This window comes from Opisthocomus hoazin, chromosome 9 (genome assembly GCF_030867145.1).
Source record: "Opisthocomus hoazin isolate bOpiHoa1 chromosome 9, bOpiHoa1.hap1, whole genome shotgun sequence".
In the NCBI taxonomy this organism is placed as follows: Eukaryota; Metazoa; Chordata; class Aves; order Opisthocomiformes; family Opisthocomidae; genus Opisthocomus; species Opisthocomus hoazin.
The window spans coordinates 35,152,674-35,174,039 of NC_134422.1; the positions used below are offsets into that span (position 1 = coordinate 35,152,674).

The window sequence follows — 21,366 nt, forward strand, 5'->3', positions numbered from 1 at the left end:
AAGAGTCAGAAAGGTCTTTTGCAGTAATTACCAGTACAAATCAAAGCTCTGAGAAATTTTTCGGGGGGTTTTGTGTGTTTTTTTGGTTGTTGGTTTTTTGTGTTTGCTTTTTTAAAAGAATCAGTTTGATAATGTTATACTGAATTGCTCAGCATGATGGAGCTACTTCACTCAGTACAATAAGCAGCTGAAAGGGGCAAATGAACATCTTTGCAGACAAGATTTAGCAATGAACTATGAGTCTGTATTTCTCCTCCTGTTCCAGCAAATCCCAGAATTCACTGGTATATGAAATGGACTTTTGAGAAAGCGTCAGAAAGAACTGACACTACTCTTACAGCCTTCATATAAATCACTTTACTTCCACATGTGTTTGTACCTCAACTCACATTTGGTAGCAATTAGGAAATCTAGTTTTTGGCTAAGGAGCTAGCCTCAAGTGACATCTGAATGACTGCAAGCATCAGGGGTCTACCAGGGGACTGTTGTAACGGGAAAAGTAGATGCCTTTACCTTTTAAGAGGAGCAGAAATAGGAGGATTTGCAGCTGCAGAGGAGAGCGGCCACGGGAGATCTCAAACTGGTAGCACAGAGGCTGTTTCAACTCTAGTTGTTATGTACAGATTTACTGTGTCATGCAGACTTCACAAAATTACCCCACAGTCCAAACCTGCAAAACTAATACCTGGTTCCACCACATGGTAATGTTAGTATCACATCTGTTACGCTGCGAGGTGCTACCAGAGAGCTTACCAGCTTTGAACAGCAACAGGCATGAGGAGTCTCTCCTCCTGTAGGTGTGCGAGTTTTTTCAGCTCTCAGCTGTCATTTTCAATGTCTTTTTTGACAAAACTCTAGCTTCAGATGGCAAGTGGTTGCACCATAATCTTATAAAAGAAGTTAGCTAAGCTTTCAGCCTTCCTACAAGGAGGAACTTCCACAGCCCCTTCAGAGATGTATGCCATCTGTGCCAGCAACTGAGCTAGGACTTTGTACCCTGTGCTCACACACACTTCCCACATAGAGCTTTGTCGCTCTGGGAGCATGGGGAACAGATGAAGCCAATGGTTCTGCTCCTGAACTTTACCAGGTTGCTTTTCTAGATCTTTTCTAAAAGCTCTTTGAGACTACTGCTAAACAATCATGGTCTGAAGCTTCTACAACTGGATCAAAAGAAGAGGTAGGATGCCAAACATCTTGGATGCGAGGAAATGACTCCAGTCCAAATGCAGTGATAAAAGGTGCGCTACATACAAAAGCAGCCAGAACTATTAAGAGTCTCTTGGCTTATCCTGTCTACTCTTTCACCTCATTCATTAACTCATATGTCCTACTGATTCTCTTCTCCGAGGTAAATATTTGAGTTACATAGTTTGAACTTGCCAAACTTTTTTTTGTGGGGGGGGTGTGGGAGGAGAACTTCTCAAATGCATATTGAAAAAAAAGATTAGAAGAGCAGAAAAAACTGGCAAGCACAAAAGCTCATTTTATCTAGATTAATAAATCAGTAATGCTTTTAAATATATACCTTGTCTTCTAGAAGTATCATAATACAACATCTATTGCACTAGGGAGCTTATACTCACAATAAGCAGGGCCAGTGCAATTTTTGTTGAACTGAGGCTGAAGTTTACAAAATGCATTTCCATCCAATGTAATCACTTTATAACAGATTTCAGATGCTTAAAGATCAACACTAGATTTAAACCATCCTGACCAGGAGATAGAAGAAGGACTGGCTGCACCAAGGTTAACTTTCCAATCAATTAATCTCAACAATAACACCTCAATTTTGGCTTCCTATCCTGCCAAATCTAGACAGGAAAAGGCAGATCTTTTACAAAGAAAGAGGACTTTGTCGTAACGCTATCACTAATGTCCAAGACACTGAACCAAAAAAGCTGCTGTGGATCTCTAATCTGTTTCAGAATAGAACTGCAAATTAGCCAGCAGCATACACATGCAGAAAACCTCTGCCTGTGACACTCAAACTGGAGAGAATGCACCAGTTCACATTTTGACCTACTTCATCCTGAATAACTGGCCAGTACATTTCTAGTACCAAGGCAAAACTAACACTCCAAAGGAAAAAAGAAAGATCAGTTTTCCTGCACCCTGCATTCACAGAAAAGTTACTAATTTTCCTCTTAAGGGGTTAACCTCATCATTTGATCGCACGCATGAGTCAGTGGCAGGGAGGGGAAGAGGACAGAAGGGCTACGGCAGGAAGCTCATTCCTATGACACTCTACTTAGCTAAACCACAGGCATCGCCCCGGCAGAGCCGAAAGCCCTGCCAGAGCCAGCACTGTTTCACCTCTCAAACAACGGGAAACAGCGAGGTGAAGGAAGTGACTGCTTGGCAGTTGAGAAACAGGCAATAAAGACGCACCATAACTGGGTTCTGCTCTCCTGTCTATGCTGGTCAGGCAAGACTTAAGCACCGATTTTCCCCCCATCTCTTACAGAAGGGCAGCTGCTTTACTGGCACACTGCGTGGACCTACAGTATCACGCCCCTTCCCTGAACTTCTAAGGAGCTGTTAAAATCGACACTAGCGTTTTGCTCTCAAAGACATTTTAAAGCATCAGACACATCCCTCCTGTTTCTCCTCCCTTTCTGCATGATCACCAACTAATTTTTTCTTTTTTCCTCTTCTGAATAAACCTTGCAGTTGTAAAACCTTGCATCTGCCTGCCCCAGAAACATATATTTTGCCATAGTATTCTGCCAGGATCACTTTGTTCTTGGTCTGAGTCAGTGTCCAAGTGAAGAAAGTTCACTCTCCATTTCCACTCCAGCCATAACGCTTTCCCCTGGAATTTCCAACAATGTTGTGGCAGAAGAAGTCACCAGACAACAGAATGAAACAGACTCTTGCAGTTTTCTGCACTTCACTTACGTGTAACCAGAAAAAGTCTAGAACTTTTTGATGTGATGAGCTTAGAATATTCCATAACAAATACAGCTGACGTGAGCATGAGATACATGAAAATGGAAAGCAGTTGCACAGAACACTGATTATCTTCTAAAAGCGGTAACATTAAAAAGCATTCAAGCAAAGCAAATTCCGAGTACTCTGACATCTGACTACTGAAGCATTTGATGGCATTACCATGATTTTCTCTCATGCCCCTGAACTAGCCCATTTCTAAAATAAGCACTGCCTGACAAACTAAAAAGGATTCTAGGAAGCTGTAGGATATTTTCTTTGTCTTGGGGTTTCATTTTTATGTAGCATAATCTCACAGCATAAGCAGCCAAATAGGATGAGGAGATAAAACCATCAGAGTGCAATTTCATTGCTGTGCTCAGACTCAGCCCTCGGTTTGGAGAGGCTTCTTGTTTCAGAGAGACCTTTATGCTGAAAACTTGATTTCTTTTTTTTTTTTTGATGGAAAAAAGAGTGTTGTAATAAGCATTGCCAGTCACACAATCCTTCAAGGGTCTCCAGCTCTAATAAAACTTGAGAAAGAAACAAGTACACTTTGAAGCCAACATCTTATGTTGATTGAGCTGCACAATGTCAAACACAGCAGCAGCATAGCCAGGCTCCTGAATGAACGGCCTTCAAGAACCAAGGAATCTCAACATGTCACTAATGAAGCAACACTCAGGAGTAAGAATCATGCATAAGTAATTACTTCTGCTCTTCAGAGATAAAAAGGTTGAATTCAGCAGAATTAAGACCAGCAGCAGATGAGTAAGAGCCCAGAAGTTGGCCAAGAGCCATCACCTTAGGGAATAAAAATATTTATTGCAGACTCCCACCCAGCCTAAGTATTTTCACGCACTATAAAAATAGGGCTGGTTTAAAAACCATTGTGCAAGAAAAGTTATTTCAAATCAATAATTAAGAGAAGACTGTCAACAAGACCCATTATGTTATATAAAAACAAATCTCACTTCTGTACTTTCCAAGGTGTTCCCTGTACAATCAGGTCACAATTCAGACAGAACTCAGTGCAATGCTACAGAACTGGAAATTAAATTTATTTATATAATTGTCCTGGTTTGGCTGTATTAGGATGAATATTACATCTCATTGAACCCAGTCTGCCTGTATTTCTGTTGTAGAACTGAAGCAAAAGCAAACTGAAGACAGTCTGACAACAAATAAAATGACAGAACTACTGCATTAGCCATTTCTAAAGCAAGTATAATATTTTGAAGGAAACAGTTCAGTCTATGATGTTAAATACCTGGATTGCCCTTATTTGTCATACCATACTTCCCCTCTTTTCCTCACAAGCAAATCCAGCCAGAGTAACTACTTACTCTGTCTCAAATTGAATCCTGTCAAGCTTAGCACATTAAAGAGTACTAGAAGTGTGTTGTTGCTATATATAAACTGGCTATCTGGTGCACAGCATATCTGAATAGCATGTCCTGCTCAACACCGAATAAAGGGTCTCCTGAGTGGGAAAAAAGAAGTCTTCCTTTGGACTTACCTTCCTATGACCTAAGCACAGCATAATGTTCTCAAGAGTGGATGTAGAACACAAGTAAAAATATGATCCAGTCTTTGGAAAGACTTGTCACGCCTACCACTCACACTTAATTATTTAATATCTTTAAGTCAGTAAAAGCCTTTCCTAAAGCATGCCACTCAAAGTGGGAGAAATAAACATTTGAGCACATAAGTAGACAAAATACTTCAGGAGTTACACTACACAGAGTGTTATCTGCACCTAGTCTTAGCCCACAGCATCAGACCTTGTCAGCTGCTTTTTTGCACTGCACCAGACCTTTCCCTCAGCTGGTCTTTGCTTCCTCCCCCTCTAACTTCCCATGCCTTTTCCTCTTAAAAACAACATATCTGAAGACACATCCAAGAAATCTTCATGTATTTACAAACAGAAGAGCATGGGGTTTATCCTGCATAGAAATAAATCTACCTAAGGTTTCACCCACCACCATCTAGGCACAACACAGTTACCCATGATGCAGTTTACAGAAGTCTGCAGGCCTTCCTGAGATGACACTTGGATTTTCAAGGCTGCTAGGCAGGATTTCCCACAATGCCCATGATGTCATTTCTGGGAACATGCTCAAGTTTAACGTCAAAAACCCAAGTGAAATGAATATTTGTAATAATGACTGACAAAGGCTGCAGGAAGGATTTTTAACACGTCTAGTTTTCAGAACGCCTGTTGCTGCTTTAGCACATATCCCCCCAGTGTTAGGTAGCACTGACCATTTAGCACGGCATTATTCCTCATCTCGGGTGCTGCACAGCACGTTCTTTTAAAGAAAACACTTGACAATGTCCTTGTCAGCCTTACTTTACCAGCTTGTATAACCAAACTCAGTTATATGGACACTGCACTAACAGTTGATATTGGTACTACTTAAACTGTTTGGGATTCAAAATAATTATTATATTATCTACACTAAGCACTCATGACAACAGTTTTGATCCTTAATCCTACAGCTCGTTGACAGCAAGAGGAAATCAGTGTGTTGTGATGCTTGATGCAAGCTCTCATGGTAAAACAGATGTGCAGAGCCTACTTCCAAAATGTAATAAAAAAATTTGTTAAAACAAGGGATAATGCTACAGAAGCTACTCAAAAATATGGACACTTTACAAAATTGTTTGAGCACCCTTTTAAAAAAAATTAAGTCCAAGACAACTTCTTAGTGGTGAAACACCTTCCATGGGCACTCAGTGGGACTTTTCTTTCCCAGCCATGTATGTGAAAATAGATGCTCTCCTCCTTCCTCATGTAAGAACCTTTTTTCTTGAAAGAGTCGACATAGAAATCAGAATATTTCAAAAACAGTTTATTATTTACAGTTAAGTACTTTAATAAGTGGGAGTTAAATGCAAACATTCAAGCACCAAGTCAGAACAGAGGGTTCAATCTTTGTTTACACAACACTTCCAAGAAGTTCGAAATATATACAACTACATACATCTAATACACAAAATTATTTCCTCACACTTTCTAGGTATGCTTCTATTTTCTGTCACAAAGTCAGGGAGATCAGACCTCTTCAAATAATAATGAACAATAATAAAAAAATCCTTAAAGCTACCTTCCTACCTGGCTTCAAGCAGATGAAAGACACCACGCATTTTTACATGTAACGTTAATATTCAAAACTGGAGATCACCTTTAGTGCACCTTTCCATGGGTGGAATGTTCTCATCCACAAGCAGATTTAATTAAATTTAGCTCTTTAGACTGATTAGACTTGATAAAGCAATCTGGTAATAGACCATTTTATTGTGTTTACAATATGATGTTTTGTGGGACTACAGTCTAACAGTTACAAGTTGCAAGGCACTGTTTTTCATTGCCTCTTTAATTACACTGAATTTATATGAAATTTAAGAAAAAGTATCCAGAGTCATCATAAGTACTGGAGAAGAGCAGAAGTCTAGTACACAAACTGACCCTACAAGAGAGACCACCATAGGACACTGTTTTTGTCTCCTGTATAAATCATACACACACATTTACCATATATAAGAGAACTATTGCAAAAACTGTCATTTGTTTTCATACTCCCCACTACTTTATACTTCTGTTAAGCACTGTACCACTTGTTAACTGTGTGTAAAAAGTGTTTGGGGAGAGCTACGTAGGAAAGAGTTGCACGCAGTTCTTTAAATTGTACCACCTTCCTGCAGAGAGACTGTGCTTTTGATTAACTTGCATATTCTGCTATAACAAATAACCTGCAGCTCTCCCTCAGGCTACCTATATTCTGATGGAAGAGTCAGGACATTTCAAGTACAAGCTGAAATTCTTGATTTGTAACATCAGCCAAAGAAATGCCAAAACCTGCTTGAGCAAATCCGATTTAAGGAAAAGCGGTGATATCCAGAGGCACCACCTAAATAAAAGCCTAATGAAATTGCCTTTTTTTGTTAGTACAGCTGTACGCTGCAGAGTATGGATAACAGCTTCTACTGCATCGAGCTTTACCAGATTTTCTGTCCTTTAAGCACAAATATCAAACTTCAAACATTTAGTAACAGCATTCTAACCGTGTCTCTTCAGGAGAGGGGCCAAGTTCTACATTCAGTTTGCAGAAAAAGCACACAGGAAACTTCACAGAGAAAACGTTTTAAAAATCCACACTTCTCAGGGAATTTTAAGAGACCCATCAAAAATAAGGGTTTTTTAAAAAAAAAAACCCACCACACACTATCCTCCATATCTCACCACTACAATCAATTCAAAAATGTTTATCTACAAGATACTCTTACCTGGCCAGTGTGTGGGAGCTACCCTCTCATGCTTCCTACGGTTCCACAACCTGTTACCTCGTGAGAAGAGGAATTCCCAGAGAGAATCAGGACATGGCAACACAACTTGCCCTGAGGGAAATGGCACTGAACAACCCATCAGCTGATTAAAGCTAAAAAAATAGCATTGTTTAAGAAACGATTGGATAGCTTTTGTGTGGGGGTGGGACAGGATTACTGTATCCAAACTGGGTCTGAGCTATAATGGATTACCTGGAGAATTTGTGTCCTAACACTTAACTAGTTAAAGTGAGTTCAGTTTGAAATGCACTACCAGACTGCAAACACCTTTAGCTGTACAACAAAAGTGACCTTCACAGTTATTTACTGGAGTTCTTAAAATCAAGGAATGCTGCTGGGAATACATCAACAGCGTAAGACACATAGCAGCAGCCCTCCCTTGCTCATGTCCTCTCTTTGCTTACTTCTTTTTTCCCCTACCAGCGATTACCACCCAGCAAATACAATTATAACATTATCCTCAGTCTCACAGACTACTTAACACTCAAATTATGTTGATCAATTAGTTTAATGTCACAAACAGCTGTGTCCGAAACATGGCAAATAACAAGAAGCGGTGAGAGAACAGGATAAACCAGAGGCAAAAGCTCAGCCCTTTGGGAATCGCACTCTATTAGAGGAAATTATGAGAACCTAATTCCCTTAAGGTTTACTACCAGCTCCTGAGGTGCACCAAGCAATCAGACACATTATACGTAAGGTTTTTTATACCTGACTGCTGTATTCACAGAGCTCGTATCCAAGATATTTGACTTATTTTTTTCCCAGCACACTGTTTTGATTTTATAGTGGGAAGACTGAAAGATCAGACTCATTATGCCAGCTGCACAGGTAGCAGACCTAAGAGAAGCAACTCTAGGTAATGCAGATTTCTATGAGAAGCTTGCTTCTGTATTAACAAAAAAAATTAGGATAGATTGCTGTAACAGCATGGCTCACTACAAAGCCATTAATCTTTATTTTGTACCGCTAAATTTATAGGATGCTTTGTTAGACCACAAGTTCTGGGTTACCACATGCCTTTCTGCTAGTCTGAAAATTGTTGGTAAGTCTGACAGCATGTATTTATTCCATCAGTGATACAAAAGCGTTTCACCAGCACCCACAGAGAACCTTTCTTTGCGTACTCTAGATTACCAAATAATGATTTTTTCCAGTGTAATTAGACAAGAATGTACAAATATTACTAAAAACACTGTGTAACCCTCTATAAATAAAACACTGACATTCTCTACGTATACCAACATCATCCCTTGTATCCACACACAAGCATACTATTTCCCAGAGCCCCTAGATTCCTCCACAGTTCATGTGAAGGTTAGGGCACATCTCTGTTTCAGTGTACTCATTTCACATCAGCGCAGATTTACATTTCCTATTTAATAGACAATGGAATAGCATGACCTTTGGGTATCATAAAAAATGTCCCAAAAGCCCACTTCAATTTTCAACAGATGTTGGTTCAACATATTTGTCAAAGTAAATCCTCTTAGAGCCCAGCAATACATTCAGCAAAACAAGAAAAATCAAGACACACACACACACATTTCACACAGGAGAACAGATATTTTAAAGAAAACAGATTATGGGAAACGCAGAGTTGCACAGCAAAGCAACAGGGCTGTAGACCATTCATGTTCAAACTGACTTATTTTCTAAAAGCACCTAAAGTTGTATCTGCTATTTTCCTAGCAACTCAAGTGAAAGAACTTCAAGTTTGCAATCAGAGAGAAACAAGAAGCGATTACACAGATTAAAAAACCACACACAGTAGTCTTATCTTTTACTGCTCATAGTCAGCAAAAACAAATATAATTTCACATTTCCATGTGAAGACTGTAGTACATTGGCACCAGTATAAACAGCCATATCTGAATCTAAAGCGATGTGTGTTTTAAGATTGAAGGGAAACAATGTGAAGCTACAAGAGTTTGATGGGACACTGGAGTCCAGAGATTTTTCTGCGTGTGAAGCATACCAAAAGCCTTTCCTTGCTCTCCTGTCATCCTAGTATGTTAGCTGATAAACGCTCCATAATTAGAAGACCCAAGTGGGCATGCCTGAAATCCATCTGACCTGAGGGAACAAGTTTAAAAACCTGACCCAGCTTTTAGCATGCCAGATACTCCTGTATTCTGTTTCTGTCTACTGGAAGAGGCTGGCAAAAGCAGACTGCAGAGACAGACTCAACTAAATTCAGTATTCAAATGTGGGATCAGAGAAAGGATATTTTGGGAAGTAGGAAGTACTCAAAAGAGGAAGACAAAGGAAAAAAGAAGACACTATTAAATTTAAATCAGATACTGGTGAGGGGAAAGGTCACAAGATAAGCAAAAGCAGAGACCGAGAGGGAGGAAACACTACTCCTCTTCGTTCCCTGTCTGTGCAGAGCTCTGCGCTCAAGGCTTCTGTGGGATTGCAAGAACAGTCTGCAAAGAATCACCACTGGGACCACTCGGGACAGTGGCATCATCACTTCATTGCAGGCAATATTAGAATACAAGTCACTGACCAACCAACTAAACCAGTAAACATGCAAATAAACTGCTTTTGTGGAACTTGCTTCTAGTAAACCTTCCATTCCGGGAAAGATAAATCAATCTGGCACTAATTACACCTAAAAATTGCAAGTAATGACATTAAGATAGGAAAAACCCAACTCTGAGAATCTATTTTTGAAGAAGCCAGAAGCAGCTGGAGATACTATCTTGCTTGTTTCTTTGGTAGAAGTTTAAATACAAATTGAATAGTCCACTCTCATTCACATAAAGTTTTCGACAGCTATGAGCAAAGAAGATTGTTACTCTGAAACTTAACTATTGTTTTTGCATTTCTTCATATGCCAATGATAACAAGCACCGCCCTACCTAATTGCCAGGTATTAAAAATAGAACACAGCAGTGGTGATGCACCTGACAATTTTGGTTTACCAAAGGTTCTGATTTCTTGTATAGCACCATATAACACAAAAAGTAAAATCTCAACATTTTCTCAAAGAGCACAGGAGCTCCCGAAGCACCAAAGAACTAGAAACCACCCAGTGTTTTTGCAAGTATAGCGTCAGGATTAAGCTGCATCACAAAAGAAATTCATCTTGCACAAAAAAGCAGCATGCAGGAAGGAGAAATGAGCTGTGATGAGCCACCAAGGAACTAGAAGCAATAGGAAATGTAGAGGCTTCCTCACCACATCTGAGACTGGAACACAGCTCGGATTTGGCACTATCGGATCACTTTCCCTGTTCACAGTCTCCAGCTCAACTCTTAAATGCTGCGGTAGTATTTAGGTGGATGAAACCACAGCCCATGCCAAGCTGCTGGCTCACAGGCTGCAGGCGTGCAGAAGGGCAAAGCAGATGCCACAGAACAAATCCCCTCTTTTCAGATCTCACCCAGGATATTTTACTGAAAGTACATCACAAAGCAATCAACTTCCAGGGTTTAGGTCAGAAATTTTTCATGAGCAATTAGCTCAGACATTCATTTGTGTTGGCACTGAACATTTGTATTAAGTCCCTAAATTAACGAAAGTTATTTCAATCTATTCAGTAGAGCTTCCAAGTCAGAATTAGTCACTCAAAGTTTTAGACCAGAGTTCTGCCCTTTGTGCAATTATACTCAATACCCCAAAACATCCACCCTTCCTTAACCCAGAAACAGCTAGTTTTGTTATAACTTTCAAATTTTTGTGTCTGACAATAAAACCCAACATTTTTCACAGGATTTGAAGACAACCATCCCCCCCCTTCAGAATTCCACACCCTAAAGGGGTACACACTGTATCAGAAATTCAGTTAAAGGAAAACTTGACACACTGAAGGGATGAAGCCACAGAGAACACGACTGCAGGCTAGCTGCTGATGTGCAAGTCAAATCCATCTTGGGGATGCTGCTTCATTTAACTAGGGATATGCTTCTTTTTGCCCACTTTTTGGTTTAGTCACACATCCATATCCCAAAACAAGCACATTCCTGCCAACGTAGAAGTATTACTTCTGTGCTTTTTCCCAGCCCCTGAATACATGACTTCCACACCCACTCTACATGTTCATAACAAAAATACATCACATGGTCATTCACCTACTTGAAGTCATTTACACACCGCAAGCGCTGCATGGCAACTAGTTCCATTTCTCCTAGGTAATGGAAACCTTTAAATTACCAATAGTAAACTATTGCCTTATTTAGTGTTTATTATGCCACACCACGCTTTAGTTTCAACCAGGCCTTTGAGAGTTGCTTTACGTTTCTAGCTACCCACCAGCAACACTGGTGGTTCTCCATCCTCAGAATACCAGGAGCATCTGCAAATGAACTCCAGCACATCAGACTACTCAGTTTAAGAGATTACTACCTCCAGTTGCTAGTCTTGTTCTCCTGTAAGAGGTTACACTACTCACAGGGCAGAGGACAAACAAGCATAGAGCAGCTCTTCACCAGTAGCAGTTTACCTTACAGCATCTTACTTTTAAGAGTTTCAAAAAGAATTATGGGCAAAGATGCTATGGTGGTATTTAGCAATCGCAGTAACCTTAAACCGCAGTGATCTGCACCACAGTGACTCAGCTACCCATGGGGTGCAGAACGCATTCACCAGGAATTGGCCAACACTAACTTGCAAGACTGAAGACCAAGCTCACCCATATGGATGCTCTTCAAATATATTTTTGACTGATGTAATATTCTCATTTCAATGCACATACCAGTTATTTTTCCAGCTTTAGCTGAGAGAGTTCTACAGCCTACTTCTTGTTCCCTAACTGAAATACGGTGAAAGAGAAAAGGAGAGTGTCTTGGGAGTAAATGGTTACAGATGCCTTCCCATAAGAAGCCCTTGAGCAGAGCTTCCCTCATCTTTACCATGTCATGAAAGCCCAAACATCAGTTGTTCCACTACGCACAAGGCCAGCTATTCATCTCCAGTAGACCGAGTGGTGAGCAAGAGCACCAGATAACATCAGAAGCAGAGAGCTCCAAGACTAAATGGCTGTGCAATGATGTCCACTTTCCCCTCTCAGAAGCATCTCCTATATGTAAAAAAAACTCTCAAAGCCACCCTACGACAATCTGAAGGAAAATCTGGCTTACTGCAGTTCCCCTCCCCCCATTCCCACGGGCAACTTCTTCCCCAAAAAGTATTTCTACACAAGTGCGACAACAGCTGGTATTTCAGAGCTGCTATTTTAAGGTTTGCCTATGAGTGCTTATGTCTAGCTAGAGAAATTCACTGCTCCTGGCAACCTGCTGACTTGACAGGAGGGACAAATACCTTGTGTCACAAGCCCAAAATGCTCTGTGCATTATACTCGTTGCAACCAAAGGATGGAAAAAAAGCCCCACCTAACCCTGAACAGTGCTGAAAGCTTTGCAAGTACTCTTGAGCTTCAACTTTATTCAGCAACAGGCCTGGAAAAACATCCTTCTAAATGAGGTAATGATTAGTATTACATCCAGCAGACAAGCTCAGCATCTGGGCTTGCAAAGAAAAAGGCTGGGCTCCCTGTGTTGTTAATCCTAACAGTAGTCTCTTGCTTGACTGAAATAGGAATCACAGTTCTTAAACAGCTGTTTCCTCGGACAGCAAGAGAGCAGCTGAAGAGGACTCAAGCCAGGCATGGACACAAAAAACAGACAACTAATTATCTGAAGCTGCAATAGGCATACTGTGAGGCAGATTGTGCACTGGGAGAAAGGCTACAATCACCACTTAACTACAATAAGATGGGTCTTAAGATTTTTGTCTCGCTTCTTAAACTATCCAAAGCTACCCCTTCACACATTTCCTTTGAGAAGGATTATAAGTGAAACCAATGCCATTTTTTGGATATAAAGATGTAAAACACTAGGGAAAAGCAGCATTCGACGAAGAGCACATTTGCTACACAAAATCATCTCAATTTTGGAACAATTTTCCACACCCTACTGGCAAGCATCGCCTACAAAGCCCTCCCTTCTTCCTATATTTAGGTCAACCGGGCTGAGTCAAGCCCTCCATGAGCATCCCTTGATTTCATAACTTTCTATTCTAGAAGAGGACCTACAGCCAGGCATGCTTTTTCAGATCATTTGTTCTCTTGGGCTGATATATTAACACTCAAAGGCAAAGTAACGAAACGAAAAAACAAGGCAAGTACAAACAACAGGTGCCACAAAACAGACTGTTTCTAAGGGCTTCTCTTGGAATATTTATCCAGCTTACAAAAGTCTTCATGTATCTCTTTAATGCCAAATATTGCTCAAAAAAGTTCCACCGCTATACTAATGAGGCACACAGATCTTACATGGGTGTCAGCTAGTATATTCTTAGGGAATACATTGCTTTAAATGCTCTGGTTTGCATAACAGCTCAAAGTTTGTGGCTTGTGTTCCCATATAGAAATATCCACTCTGCTTGTGTTAGCTTTGACTTTTACCAAATTGTTTCCATCACTCCAACCTAGGCTTTTGAAGTTACTTAGTCCTTTCTTACCATTACCAATAAAGCTGGCTGGCTGGTTTCCCCTGCATTTTGAGCCATTTCTAATCAGCTACACTTTCTGCTCCTTCATAGGAGTGTAACATGTCAATTTTTGAATCACTAGAAATGCAAGTCAAGGCCCAAACTAAAAACTTCAGTGAAACAATCCAACCTACAGCCCATAAACTGACCATGCCAGTTATTTAAAAAAATAATAACTGGGTACGTATAAGTATGTAGGTGACAGTTCTTGAAACTTTGAAAGTGACATACAGTGTACAAAGAGTGAAGAGGCAACTCTCATAACATTACTTTCTTTAACAGTAAAAATAAAGTTATGTTGCTTGAATTACTAACTTCAAGTTAATTGCCGGCTAAGAGTTCTACTCTGTAAATTGCCAGACGAAAAAGAAAAGATTTCTAGCATGGACATGAGGCAAGGTAGGATTGTTTTTCTGAGCTGTATAACACACATCTGTTTATAAAACAGGATACAAACTACTTTCCTAACAAAAACAAGAAATTTACCTTGACTTTGTCCCTCCTCATTCAGGAAAATAAAAACCAGTACTAATATTATCTGCCTACAAGAGAAATCTCACTTACACAGATGGTAGCTACTCCATGGATTTGCAAAAATCTTCCCACTCATGTAACACATAACTACTACTGTAGCTAGCAAAGAGCAGAGTTGAAGCTAGGGAAGAAAAAAATATTCCCCTAGAAACAACATCTCAAGTTATCCCATCTAACCCAAGCAGGAGGGCAGTCCCTGTAAGGTTCAGCAGCCCAGGACTCTGCCTACCCGAACCACGCGTACACCAGCCTGAGAGAACGGACAGAGGACCGCACAGTCCTGCTGGCTCTGCTGGCACAAGCCTTGAGCAGTATCAAACTGCTAGATTTTGCAAGCACTGCTGGCATGTATTCATGGAGAGGAATAAAATAGCCCAAAAGTTTCCATTGACCTAAACACAGAATAATCTACTGGCATCAACACGAGCCTGAAAGCAGAGAAGCCTATCATTGATCAGCTTCGCTCTCGTCTGTAAGAGCTGACACCCAGCAAAAACAACCTCAGCAATACAAGCTAGGTGTGCATACAGCAAATCCTGAGTGGCAGTCATCTGTGTCCATTAGGAACTGAGGACACCATGTTCTTATGTTAACCACATTTACACATTTGCTGTCTGTTTAATTACCACGTAAGTCAGAAACTCAACAGCCAGGTTTAACGGTATGTTACTACCATTCCCTGATGGGCAAGGTGATTTACAGTAACTGTACCTTCCTCCTCCGCTCTAAACAGGTCTAGACAAAGTGATAAACTACTTGCAGCTGATCTAGTTCAGAAATTGTCTCAAACACTAAAACTTACTACTGCTGCTTATCGTGACTAATACTGCTGCTAAACCCCTGTCACTACAACGTGCTTTACTTTTACAATTTCCTTCCGCTTGCTTAGTTACTTCCTCTTAAGACGGTTCTCACATCCCGTGGGGGCGAGGACTGCCTTCCTCACTGCGCAAGGCTCTTTTTCAGTCTACGCAAGACTGCACGTACACAGCAAGACATCTCGGTTGCATATTAAAAAAAATTTATGCTTCAAACCGCAGGAGTTTAAGAGAGTCTTTACAAAATAGAAGCACACAGTAAAGCAAGGATTGCTGGTTTTCCAAAATATTGTGACAATTACAAAACAAAACTGGGAAGTGTCAAAGCAGCACAGTCCTTTTGGAGGAAAACCAAAAGGAGAGAAGACACACACATTTCAATTTCCTTCCCGAGATCCCAAGGTAGAAGTACCTCTGTAAATAAATCTGGTTTGGATGCTCTTTTAGGCTCCCATCTGAAGACAGCAAAATGAGACCCCAGAATCTGCTAATAACTTGCAGATACACCTGTGGATTCTGGATAACAAAGGTAGACCAAAGGATAGGGAAGAGTGAAGACCCATGCACAAACGCAACATGTCTGTCTCTCAGCTTTGCCTAAACACCTGAAAGGAAGGCTGGAAGAGTCAAAACGTCGGTAACCCTTGCACACTTCTCAACATGAGGGCTCTCAGCATCTTCATTAGGAGGAGACACAAGGCTTACTTTACATTTTTAAGAGTTCTTAAGATCATACGGAAGGATTCATCTGGGATTCCTTCCATGGGGAATGGGCAGTTAAAATCAGAACTATTATAAGTGCATAAAACCCAAGGCAGAGTAAAGCAAAGAGTTAAAATAATATGGGAAAATGTTGAACCTTGAACTTGGCAGTTCACAGTTCTAGCACTCAAGGGAAAAGATAAAAGACATGCTTTTTGACCAAATGGAGTTGTCCTTTAAACAATCCCCAGAAAGAAAAATAAAAAAGCAAAACAACACAATACTTCAGGACTCAAACCACTTTATAATAGAGTGAAAAGCAGTACATAAGCTAAAGAAAAGTGAAAGTGGGAGAAAAACGTGCAACAGAGAAGGACAACCTAGGCCCCTTGCTGCAGATTGAGGTTTTTCTAGATCAGATGACAGCATGGCTAGGACACAGTCATGGAATTTCAGCCCTCATCCCAAAGCAATTCCTAGGATGTTATGATGACTCAAACTCTAATAGACAGCACAATCACTCTTACTTGCTATCTTCTGTCCAGGACACGAAACATTCTTGTCCTCCTACCTCAAACTCCACCCCCAGGAACCTTCCATCTTCTCATCACACTGTCACAAACATCTGAGTTCTGGAAACATACTATCCAAATCACTCACACAGAACCACAGAATGGTTTGGGTTGGAAGGGACCTTACAGATCATGTAGTTCCACCCCCCTTGCCATGGGCAGAGACACCTTCCACTAGATCAGAGTGCTCAAAGCACCATCCAACCCGGCCTTGAACACTGCCAGGGAGGGGGCAGCCACAGCTTTTCTGGGCAACTTGTGCCAGTGCCTCACCAGAAATTAGTCTACTGCATGTATTCCACAGATGCTACAAACCACTTCAAAATGGTCCACAAGAATACTAAAGACCTCCTATGCCAGGGCTGCCATTAGTGATAATATCTGAGGTGCACGATGTTATGGCTAACTCAATCCAACAGCCAGCTGCCACCAAAAATAAGTGGCACATTAGCATTCATCTGATCTTGCTGCAACTGTAATCCAGGAAAGGAAACCAAAGGAGACTTAAATCTCTTTAGAAGAACCATTTATCTTGAAACCCATCTTGAGGTCAGACCAACACAAGGGGCAGAACAGACACACATAACCCATGCCAGGGGAAGAGGACAGCCACCTTCCGCAGCAGCCAGCATCGGATCAGCTCAGGCACAGCAAAGAACAACCCCACGGCAGTTTATCCCGGTCTCAGGTCGGGGCTGCCCATCTGCCCCATCGGAAAGCCACAGGAGGAAGGATGCAGAACAACCTGTGTCAGCTTCGGCAACCGTAAAAACCCAAATCACATCACCCTATTCACCAATGCAACCGCACACAACAAGAAAGAGTAAGAAGGTGACCCGCCTGGACAAGGTCCTGTGCAGCCTGCTGTAGGTGACCCTGCTTCGGCAGGAGGGTTGGACTAGATGACCCACAGAGGTCCCTTCCAACCCCTACCATTCTGTGATTCTGTGAGGTAGGAACAAACCAGACATCACCTGGTTTTAACTGTTTAAAGTCAGATCAAGCACAATGCAGTGTGCAGAGCAGCAAGCTGTACTCGTTAAATATAAATATAAGCCAGTTTCCATGTCAGATTGTCCACTTGTGCCTACACCTAGCATCATCTTGCAGTATTCAGGGTTTTTGTGGATACACAGAAAGACAAAACGTAAGCCAGAGCGGCCTGTTCTCCTGATCCCGGTCACTGCCACCGGCCCCAGCCGCAGACCCCCGGCTTTCCCCCGCCGAGGGGCTGAGGCAGGGAGGGATTTCTGCCTCCTCAGGGACAAACGCTCCGAGCGCCTTCACGCCTCAGGGGTGCCCCAGGGCCAACCGACGGGCCGACACCGCTGAGGCGCAGCGGCTTTCATCCCCCCGCCCTCGAACCGCCGCCGGCCCCGCTGCCCGGGGGCGCGTGCGCGGCCGTTGGGGGAGCCGGGGCGGATGGGGGGAGGGAGAAGGGGGGGGGAGGGAGAAGGGAGGGGGGGGGGGAGGGAGAAGGGGGGGGGGGGGGGTCGCCGCCCGCCGCTCACCTCCCGGGCGATCTGATTAAGCGCATCGTCCTCCGCCGTCAGGCGCTCCCGGTTCGGCAGCCGCTTTCGCCCGGCCCCCTGCGTCCCCATGGCGGAGCCGCTCCTCCACCACCGACCAGCCGCCGCCACCGCCGCCCCGCCGAGCCCTCCCGCCACCGGCCGCCGCCTCAGCCGCCCGCCGGCGTGAAGAGCCCGGCCGTCACCGCCCCCCGCCGTGCGCATGCGCCGCCGCCCCGCGCCCGGAGGGGCCGGGCCGAGCCGGCCACCGCCTGGCGCACCTCGCCCGAAGCGGGAGGCGGGAAGGGCCGGGGCGGCTGCGCCCCCAGCTCCCCGCGGCACCCGACACTGGCCGGGCACAGCTCCCCGGTACCGCCCCTCCCGAGGCCGCTCGTCCGCAAAGCTGACGAAAATAGCCCTGAAATGGGGGAGACCTCCCCAGCTGTGAGCCGGGGCGGGGGATTCTCTGCCGCAGACGCAGGAGTGCCCCGAACCCTCACCCGGCCTTGCAGCCCCGGGGGATCCCTTCCGCCATTAATTTTCGTGTTAAGGGCAAGCGGACGCGACTAATTCCAGTGTCAAATACATCAGTGCTTGGTAATTCACTTTGACAAGGAGTGTGTGGTCTCCAGGATCCCTGTCACAGCCTTTGTGCCTCAATTCTCACGATAATTCCTGAAGTAGGAATTACCAGTCTCTCAAGCTCGGGACACCGAACACGTTTCGCAGACGTGTGACAGAGAAAGGGGCTGCGAAATCCCCCACCCCCCTTACTGACAAAGACCTGCAAGCTGCATTCGATTTCACTTAATTTCACAGAATCACAGAATCACAGAATGTTCAGCTTTGGAAGGGACCTCTGTGGGTCATCTAGTCCAAACCCCCTGCCAAAGCAGGGTCATCTACAGCAGGCTGCACAGGACCTTGTCCAGGCAGGTCTTGAACATCTCCAGAGAAGGAGACTCCACAACCTCCCTGGGCAGCCTGTGCCAGTGCTCCGTCACCCTCAGAGTGAAGAAGTTCTTCCTCATGTTCAGGTGGAGCTTCCTCTGCTTCAGTTTGTGCCCATTGCCCCTTGTCCTGTCGCTGGCACCACTGGAAAGAGTCTGGCCCCATCCTCCTGACACCCACTCTTAAAATATTTATAAGCATTTCTAAGGTCCCCTCTGAGCCTTCTCCAGGCTGAACAAGCCCAGCTCCCTCAGCCTTTCCTCATAGGACAGACGTTCCAGTCCCCTCATCATCCTCGTAGCCCTCCGCTGGACTCTCTCCAGTAGCTCCTCATCTTTCTTGAACTGGGGAGCCCAGAACTGGACACAGTACTCCAGATGGGGCCCCACTAGAGCAGAGTAGAGGGAGAGGAGAACCTCCCTCAACCTGCTGGCCACACTCCACCTAGTGCACCCCAGGATCCCATTGGCCATTGGCCTTCTTGGCAGCCAGGGCACACTGCTGGCTCATGGTCATCTTGTCATCCACCAGGACATCCAGGTCCCTCTCCACAGAGCTGCTCTTCAGCAGGGCAGCCCCAAGCCTGTACTGGTGCATGGGGTTGTTCCTCCCCAGATGCAGGACCCTGCACTTGCCCTTGTTGAATTTCATCAGGTTCCTCTGCGCCCAACTTTCCAGCCTGTCCAGGCACCACCTGTCTAATTTCACCAGCTTAATTTCACCATTGATTCAAAGATAAATGTAAAATACAACACCTGCCTGCGCTGGTCAGCCCAGTGTTTATCTGGCATTTTTCCTGTACAATGAGTGAGATTTGGGTCATCCTCAAACTCAAAACTGTGTCAAGCAGCTTAATATATCATCCCTTCCCAGGAGGGCAAGTATCAGAGCATAAAGCAACTGGTGGCTGCTTCAGGAACAGAACAAAATAACCCTAGTTTTAGCAGAATCCCTTTCCCCAAGAGGGTATAGATGCCCTCCATCAGTCCCAGGCTGGTACTTGTTCTTCAGAAACTATTTAATTCTCGCTTGTTGCTTTTTTATACGAGTGACATCAAGGTGCCTGTTCATAGCTGATGCCTGTGCTGAAGCGATTCTCTTCTTGCGATTGCCCTAGGATTTGCAGCCTGAAGAGGAACCCCTCCATTTTTGACAGTTTTCTGCTGTTGAGCATTGCTTTCAAGGGAACACGAAGCCCACCTTCTCCTTCACCCCTGCCATCACTTCAGCTCTGTTTCAATGTCTGTGACTATCTTAGAGCAGCCAAACACTGTGCCTTTGTTTTTCAGACAGCATTCGGGCTGTGCGTGCACGCACCGCTCACATTACGGTTGTTTTGGGAACCACGTCTCTTCCGATGACTGGGTACTGGTGTTGCACAGACACTGCTTCTTACGCCTGGGACGGTGTGTCTTTACAAGAACCAAATGATGATTTTCTCAGCAGAAGCAGATAGATGAGTTCCCCGCCTCCCTTGGGCGTTAGAAACAAGTGTGTCGCGTCCTGAGATTTGGTGCCAAGCTTACTCTGACCCCACACAAGTTGAAAAAAAAGCACCTGCTTTTCAAGGCAGCACAGAGGCCTGAAAAGTGAGCCCTGACCCTGCTATGGATGCAAAGCCTTGCTGTGCCTGGCTTTCCTAGATGTCCTGCAGGCTTCCCTTCTTCAGCCACCTCAGCTCCAACCTCACCTCCCCGAAACCTGGCTTAGCACTATCACCCTTTCAGACTTCGCATAGCTTGTTCCCTGAGCCCTTATCCTTGCATTCGCCCCTGCCCTTTGAGGAATTCTGGCTAAAGAGGCAGGGCAGTGCCTTATTTTTAGGTCCGTGTTACCCAGGGATTTCAGCCACCTGTGCAGCTGCATCACTGTATCCATGCAAGGAATTTCCAGTTCAGCGGTGCAGTAAGGTTTGCATGAGTGCGGTTTGCCTTTCTGGCTGAAAGCCTTGCAGAGGCTTGGCCTCACAGCCAAGCTGAGGCTTGTGCTAGGCAGGTTTGTGTCTGAAAATCTACTGTTGAGAGGGCTCTTACAAAAGAATGAAAGAAAGAAGGAAATTTAAAAAAAACCAATAAAACAGCAGAGAAATTGGAAGAGAAGAAGCCACTGGGTAACTGCAGTCAGATCTCAAATCACAAATCACACATTGAACATGCGCTGCAGTGTAAGCAGTTTTTTTCTCGTGCATTCCAGACACATAATTTTTTCCTTTTAATAAAGTAAAAACAAGCCTTCTTGTTGTAAAAATACTATACGTACAGAATTTGTCCAAATGAATATGAAATAATGATTCAAACACGTTAGTTTTGGCTATGCTCTGAAGTGCAGTGAGTGCAGCTGAAAATGAAATACTGAAATGTACATTTCTTATTTTAACGAGCAACACAAAGTTGAGGCTCGTTTTGTCTGAGAGTCGTAACAGTGATTCATGATACTCGGACAAGACTGAGTATCCCGTGCCAGTTTCAAAGAGCTCTATTTTAAGTGCATAATGTGTAGCTC

General features: G+C 43.5%; 1 protein-coding gene across 12 annotated transcripts in view; it reads right to left on the reverse strand.

Moving 5' to 3' along the window:
• The window catches only part of LRRFIP1 (LRR binding FLII interacting protein 1), a 116,124-nt gene extending 98,057 nt beyond the window's left edge, over positions 1–18,067 (reverse strand). For 11 of the 12 annotated variants that reach the window (XM_075431152.1, XM_075431151.1, XM_075431148.1 and 8 more), the window contains exon 1: positions 17,917–18,067. In XM_075431152.1, coding sequence (XP_075287267.1) covers positions 17,917–18,006 — 90 coding nt within the window. In that variant the 5' untranslated portion in view covers positions 18,007–18,067. The remainder of the gene's footprint in view (positions 1–17,916) is intronic. The other variant, XM_075431156.1, reaches the window with a different exon arrangement.
• Positions 18,068–21,366: the final 3,299 nt, after the last annotated feature.